This window comes from Nilaparvata lugens, chromosome 9, assembly GCF_014356525.2.
Source record: "Nilaparvata lugens isolate BPH chromosome 9, ASM1435652v1, whole genome shotgun sequence".
In the NCBI taxonomy this organism is placed as follows: Eukaryota; Metazoa; Arthropoda; class Insecta; order Hemiptera; family Delphacidae; genus Nilaparvata; species Nilaparvata lugens.
In genome coordinates this window covers 6,889,677-6,897,634 of record NC_052512.1, presented here as the reverse complement: position 1 = coordinate 6,897,634, position 7,958 = coordinate 6,889,677, and the positions used below count along the sequence as shown (strand labels likewise).

At 33.9% G+C, this 7,958-nt stretch overlaps 1 protein-coding gene across 1 annotated transcript in view; it reads left to right on the top strand.

Moving 5' to 3' along the window:
- Window positions 1–792: 792 nt before the first annotated feature.
- The window catches only part of LOC111045900 (protein PFC0760c-like), an 83,828-nt gene continuing 76,662 nt past the window's right edge, over window positions 793–7,958 (top strand). Inside the window, exons 1-2 of the mRNA XM_039435450.1 lie at window positions 793–814; window positions 5,536–5,797. Coding sequence (XP_039291384.1) covers window positions 5,536–5,797 — 262 coding nt within the window. The 5' untranslated portion in view covers window positions 793–814. The remainder of the gene's footprint in view (window positions 815–5,535; window positions 5,798–7,958) is intronic.

The window sequence follows — 7,958 nt, the reverse complement described above, 5'->3', positions numbered from 1 at the left end:
CCTGTGGTTGAGATGTCGAGAGAGCGATCACCAACTCAATGCGTACTCGCATAAGACTCGATTGCAAGTGTCACAAATCCTCTACAAAGAGAATTGTTAACTGGGGAAAACGCGTCACTAAACGCCTACTCTCTGGAAGAGCGTTTGTGCATCGACTCCCACGTCCTATTCACTACACACCACCATGAGTAGGCCTACACTTGTACCTCAATTCATAATATAGAAGTTCAAACTTTAATTTGTTTTTCTTTTTCACTACTATATTTTTCAAATCCTGGAAGGATGTAAACTTCATGATTGAAACATTGAAACGATAGGTTTAACTTATAGTGAGGTCCACGTTATAATGACAGTAGTTAAAGATAGGAGAATAGCGATGCCGATTCTCTGCATTAATTAATTATATCTCTACACTGTCAAAAACATAACTGGCATCGTTGTGGACCTAGAAAAGGATAGTACCACCGGCTTTGTCGAATGATTGACAAAAATAGCAAAACCAAAGTTGTCAAATACTGTCATTATAACGTGGACCTCACTATAGAAATCATAACCATGTGACCCTAACTGTAGCCTCAGCGTTTTAAAAAGTTCATTCACAGACTCTGCAGAGCTACAGATTTTGGTGTGAACATTACTCTACTGTATGGCGCATGTCATGTTATCAGTCGATCAATAAGACGGAAACAACAACCTGTAGATCTTTTGTGTGTAGCGAATACGTTACCACTCCACAATATCGTTACTCACTGCTGACCAGGATCAATAAGATAGTAACATAACCTAAAAGAAGATATTTATCAATTCTTCCAAGGTAAATAGTAGCTAATGGGCTTTGAATTTCACTTTTCAATACCAATATGCTTGTATTATTCGGAATATTTGAATGTTTTCAGATATTAAATACAGATAACCAAAACGAAAACGTTAGCCTCCAATGAAAATATAAACTGCGCTTGCGCTCTACAAGGCATTATTGCTCGTAGATCGCCTTTTCATCAAAGATCAAAGATAGCAACAACAATAGATGACTTCTAAGTTCTATCTAAGCATCATAACCTCAAAAATGTTGAGTTTGAGGATTTTTCATTCTTGTGGTTAAAGTTTACAATAAATTAGATAAATAGAAGAATCAAAGTAAAATTGATTAGTTTTTTCTATTTGATCATTCCACCTGATCAAATACAACTCATAGTGTTGTTTTCTACGTTGTAATCTTAATTTCTTTTCTACCTATGACCCAGCGAAAAAGTTGAGACGCAATATAATTAAGGTAAGTTGGATATTTTTGCTATTTAAAAAGCGAATAATAATTATTGTCGAATTCTAACTTCTTTTCAATTATTACGAAGAAGAATGTTTTTGCAAAAGTAAAATAATAAGTTAATCTTGAAAAGAATTTCTTAAATAAAAAGAGCGTATAAAATCTATAGTGTGGTCCACGTTAAAATGACAGTGAAAAAGGATAGGAAGAAAGCGTTGCCGATTATCTGCTTGTCACTGCTTTCATTAGAGAATAGGTGATACTGGTAAAATATTGCCTGGTCATTATTGTTTAAAGTAAAATATTGTTTATTTGCCAAGAAAATTTATTCATCAATGATTCAATTTTCACAATTGAGATGAAATATTTTATCATTTTATTCTATTTCTACATTCTTGAGAAAATATCTGGTAACGTTGCGGAGCTAGAAAAAGATAGACAAGGATAGCAAAACTAATGCTAATAAAATAGGCTTACTGCAAGGCCAATCTTTAGATTTACCTACACTATATATATTGACTACGGTAGGCTATGCCAACTGTCATTACAAGACCTTACCTAATTTACAAGTGGCTTAAAAATTAAATTTCATGCTGTTATTATGATTGAGATCTATATGGGAAAACGGATAAGCCCAGTGGTGCCAGTAGACCGTTTTCTGTGACTCAATACAGCATAAGTTGAGATGTGATACGATTTTATTTCATATGGTTGAATTTAAATTAGTTTTTAGGCTATATCTTGTACTATTAAACGAGCAATTTCTGTTTATATGTTTAGATATTTAGATGTTTATATGTTTGTATTTCACCGGATCTCGAAAACGTCTCTAACGATTCTCACGAAATTCAGAATATAGAAGGTTTATAATATAAAAATTCGATTGCACTAGGTCTCATCTCTCGAAAAACTCGCTGAAGGACATTAAAAGGATAATTATTATTCATCCTTGGAAAAACAGCTGATAATAATTATTTCGTCATCTGTTGATGATTGAAGTGAGTGAGCGAGTTCATGTGTGTGGGACTGTGTCAAAATTATGACTCAGCTGTTGAACTTTTGTAATCATTCAATCAGGTAGCCTACTTAGTGCCGGTTGCAAAAAATCCGGGTTATTCCCAATCCTGATTAATTCCAGTAGATCCACCTTTTTGAATATTTTGGGTATTCTCTGATTTGAATCACGTAAAATTAATCAGGATTAAAATTTAACCGGCCTTTGTGCAACTGGGCTTTTGTGAGAAATTTTTGCATTCCTCTGGGAATTTATCTCAATTTACTGTGATTAGATAGAATATTTCTGTATGAACTATGAATTCTATAATATTTCTTCCTTCGTAATATATTCTTTATGCCTTTGTTCTCCAGAGCGAAGCTCGATCCCCGATATTAACTTAATTTAATTTCATTCTCATTTTGAACTTTTTTCCCTAAATTTGTTTTCTAATACATGAAATGAGTACTAAAAAATCATGTTTTTGGACTCAGGGGACCTTGAAACGTATAGAAAACTTGAAATTGGGCTACCTTATTTTTTTTTGGAAAGCAATACTTTCCTTACCTATGGTAATAGGGCAAGGAAAGTAATATATAAACAGATTAATTTAAAAAAGAAAACAAATACATCAAATATTTCCCAGAACATTTTACTATGACTTCCAAAAGAATAAGTAGGCCTACAGTTACTTACTTGTTACTTGTTTAGTCTCCTCCACAGTCAGGTGACCGGGGAATCGTCAGATATCTTCCCTTCCTTTCGCGTCAGTCTTGGTCCCCAAGGAGCTCAGCTCAAGGTCCTCAGCTGATTCGTTAGGTATCGATTCAAAAAACTGTCGATTGATCCTAGATCGATTGATTCATTTAGAACAAAAACAAAGAATTCTAACCTCAAATGTACATGCAAACTTTTACTTTTTTTGATCTGCCAATAATAAATAAGCCGCTTTATAATTTTTATTTCTGTCAATGAATTCTCATTATTGTTGAATTACAACTTTGCTTGGTTCTCTTATCGCTTGAGATAATATGATACTCTTTATCACCAATAACATTCAATTTTACTTGAGTGGTACTTTGACTAGGCTCTCTTTCCTTTACATTTTATAATTCTATTAAAGCTCAATAGTTCATTTCAAAAATATTTTGTGGTGCTAAAATACCACGTGACAGTATATACAAGGTTTTTGGAAATTTTGCATTTCAAGGATAATATAAAAGGAAAAAGGAGCCTCCTTCATACGCCAATATTACTGAAAAAATCAGACTATAGAATTATTCATCATAAATCAGCTGTCAAGTGGACTAAAATACTACCCGTTCAAAAACATTGAACATCTTGAAAATGTGTCTTTTCATCAACGTTGGTAGACAGTGTTGTCTACTAACTTCGTCTTTCCATTAAGCTGAGGACATGATTTTAGTTTAGAGTTTGGAGTTATTGTTAGAAAAAAAATTTAATACATCTTTCTATTTTAATCTGATGAAAGACAGAAAGTTTTTAGGACAGAAAGTTCTATGTTTTTTATAATTTTTTTCTAGACATTTTAAATTAATACATTTATTCATTAATTTTTGAGAAAACATAACAACAGGTCAATGTAACTTACCGAGCGCGAGGTCTACTGTTCACAGAACTACTATTTATACACAGTATCTATAGGTGGTCAGAGATGTGGTTATCATGTACGGAAGCTGCTATTTCACTTGCTGGTATATTATGGTAGCAACCATCTATACTTGTAGCTGACGTTTCAGTTATTCTGGTTGCTGGAAGGTCAAATATGTCACAGCCGTGTTGTATTAAAGTGTTCTTCAGGTCAATGAATTTTGTATTCTCGGACTTTAAGGTATCTATGTTTGTGTCACCAAGAATAACTATTTTGTTTTGTTTAGCTGAGTAGTCTTGGAGTAAACGTCCCAGGTGGGTGAGGTATTCGTTTGGCGGCGTTTGCAGTAGCAAAAAATGTTTTACAACTATAGACTTTGCAAAATCCGCTAGTAGAGTTGTTTAGTGAGTTGTAAGTTTAGTAAGTTAATACATTACTATTGTATTCTTATATAACTTTTGAGTGAAAAAACACTTATATTCTTTGGTATGTCGACGACCGTTTCGTGCTGGTGTTGCACATTCTCAAGCCAAACAAAATCTTTCTGAGCCAACAAACAGAAACATTGATCGTCGCCACACCAAAGAATGTGAGTGTTTTCCACTCAAAAGTTATATAAAAATACAATAGTAATAATTCCAGTGAAAACAAGATGGATAATCAACAACAAAGTTGATATACTTTCAATAACTTCATTAGCTGACTATTGACATTTCTTTCCAATCAATTAATTCTTCAATCAAATTTTCAACACAGACCAGATATAGGCTTATTTTTCCCAAACTTAGATAAATTATCTATTGACCCCCTGGGTTGAAGAACTCGCTTATGAACTTTTGTATTGATCTCTTAAATCCGCAACTTGTAATTATATAGAGTTGGTGAGAATTATTATGGAAACAGCTAAATACAGTCGAACCTCTCCATAGCGAACCTCCACTTATCCTCTACACAGCGAATTTCTATCTGGTCCCATGACATTTTAGAGTTTTGGCTGCTAATCTACCTCTATTTAACGAATTTCGAACCTCTCAACAATAAAGTTTTATCTTCACTTCCACATGCAAAATGTAGTGTGTATAGAAAGCAGACGGTCATTTTCAAGGAATCGTTTAGTTTCCGCAGAAAGGTGAATAGACTAAAAATAATGGCAATTCAGGTAGGAAGAAGATGGCAATTCAGGGTGGTCAATAGAGGTTGAAACACATGTCGGAAATTGAATGTGAGTTACTGGAAATGTAGAATTCCACTTGTCATTCGTAGACCAGGCAGGTGAACGACTGGACTTTCTCATCCTTGCTTTTGTCACACATTTCAATTTTGTGACATTTCACAAAATGTCACTACCTACGTTCCCGATGTTAAATACATACCATAGTTGAGTACGATGCTAAGAACCATATTCATTCAATTACCGCCCTTGATATAATAAGATCCATAAGATTGTGGCAGTTTTCTTGAAAGAACAACCTCTCAATAACGAATACCTCTCTGCAGCGAATTTTTTCTCGGGATAATCGACTTTGTTATACAGAGGCTCAACTGTATTTATTTTACAAGTAGTATGATAATATTATGACAGTAAGTTCCATGGGGATCCTATTCCAATTGAAAATAAAAAAAAAACAAATTCTGTCACTTCAAAACTTTTGTCATCGATTTCAGATGGAACCAGCAAGGACAGAGCACAGTGATTCTGATATTTCTGACGGATGGAACTTGATAGAAGCCAATGAGACCTTGGCGAGCTCCTTGAGTGAGACTGAAAGTATCGAAGTGATCGGAGATTCAGAACTGGATTCGGCAGTTTCTGCGGCAGAAGACGGCAGCAAAAACGAGGAAGAGTCGAATGAGAATCAAGAATCAGAAGCTGAGGATGTGGCACAAAGACCTCTCACACCTCCGGTTGAAAATAGTAATGCCAAAGGTGAGTTGAATCATAGAGAAAAGATTGCTATGACTTATTTTCTCTATCTATCTTTTCTACAGTTAAGTAAAATTACTACAAACGTTTTTGATTAAAAAAATCATATAATAGTATCTTACGTAACAAGGATGGGAAGGAGCCTTTTGCAGGCGAGAATGATGTTTCTAGTCGAGGCATTAGCCGAGACTAGAATTTCATCTGAGCACTGCAAAAGACATTCACGTCCAAGTAACGTACACTATTTTTCGTCATAATAATCTAAAGAAGAATAATTGAGAAGTAGAAAACATTACCTGCTTGTGCTACCGTTACTACATGCATTCTTTAAACATAACCTAGTTCCAAATTCCGAATCAGGAATTTTGTGGAAGTTGACAAACTTCCACCTGGAGCGCTGTAGGTGTTTTGTTTTTGTTTTTTTGTAGCAGTTTTGCTGTTCCTCTTTCGGAACTAGGAAACATACTCGACTGTAAAGAAACAATACGGTTCCATTACAGTACAGTATGCTGTAATGAGAATCATATGTTTATTTGTTCTGCAAACAGCTATTTACCGGCTTGATTTCATGCATGGAAAACAGCTGAGATTGAATGACTATGACAAAAAATCAAATACAGTATAGTGAGATTGTAGGATTTTGTAGGATATTGTAGATATACAACAACAATAGCTACTGTATAATGAACTACTGGAATTATTTAAGAATCTCTATTATTGAAGTTGATTGATAAATCATGTAAATATTTATTTTTCGGATGGATATAATATTATGCCAGATGTAATTTTTTTATGATGCCCACTTAAGCTACTAGCTTGTGCATAGGTCATGGATAATGCGTGGGATCAAACGTTCATGCCCACCGGCGGGATTCGATTAGTGACAAGGGACCGCCAGGAGACTCAACAGTGTAACGCCTTATAGTCTGTATTAAATAAGTTTAGACTTGGCCCTCCAACCAAATAAAATATAGAGCCTCCAAACTGTGTAAAATTGCAACATTCTCAAATGTCTAATTTGACCACAGAATTGTTTGTAGAATGTCATCGCTGATATTCAAGTAGAGCTGAAAAAGTTTCAAGTTTGAAGGATAAAAAGGAGTTGAAATAATAAGACGTTGATGTTGTTAATACCACTTTAATTTATTCGAATATTATTCATCTTACATAACCAGGTTTCATGGTAACACCTATCACATCTTCAGCTGAACTCGAGAACTTCAGAGTTCAGCTGAAGATGTGGTAGGTGTTACCATGAAACCTGGTTATGTAAGATGAATTGATTTTCGAATAAATTAATGTGGTATTGAAAACAACAACGTCTTATTCTTTCAATTATGGAGAAATACTATAACATCTCATACCATACAAACAAATTATGATAAATAGTAAATTGAATTGTTTTGACAAAATTGAAAACATCGCTAAAATTTTGTTTTCTTTTTGAATATCACTTCTGTCAGAATCATGGGGTGTTGTAATACGTAAGAATTTTCATCCAAATAATGGGGACAATGTCTTCTTCCTATTGGTGTCCGGATTTATTCTATCCAACCTGTAAATATTTTTAAATTGATGACTATTTTCGATAATGTCAAGTCATTTCGAGCATATGAAATTATCGAAATGCTAGAAACTTCTTTAAAAGATGGGTGGTGAAAGCAAGAAAGTTTCTCAGAAAAAATGAAATTTTTCCGATTGTTGAAAGTAATTGAAAGATCGTATTTTTTAACTCCTGAGAGGCCAAAATACGTTCTTTCTACTACCTTTGCAACAAAGAAGTTTCTAGCATGTCGAAAACTTCATATGTTTTCTGCTCTAAATGTCTCGAAATTGATGAACATAATCATTTACTAGAATATAACTATGTGTCGGATAAAAATTATTCAGACATCAATAGAAAGAAAACATGAATGTATTATAAATTTGAGATGTCATTAACATATGTTGATATAAAACTATAATCCAGAGAGACTACCTCTTCGAAACAGATGGTTAAAATTGGTAACTAAATTAATAACCAGTCAATTATGTCAGGTTGGCATTAAGTTGAGGAAGGTTTCTAAATAAGATTTGAGTTCTGGCACTTTATTATGTTAGTACCAAGTTGAAGAACTTATCTATACTATAATAAAGGAAAGAACTGGCTTATACACGTATGGGA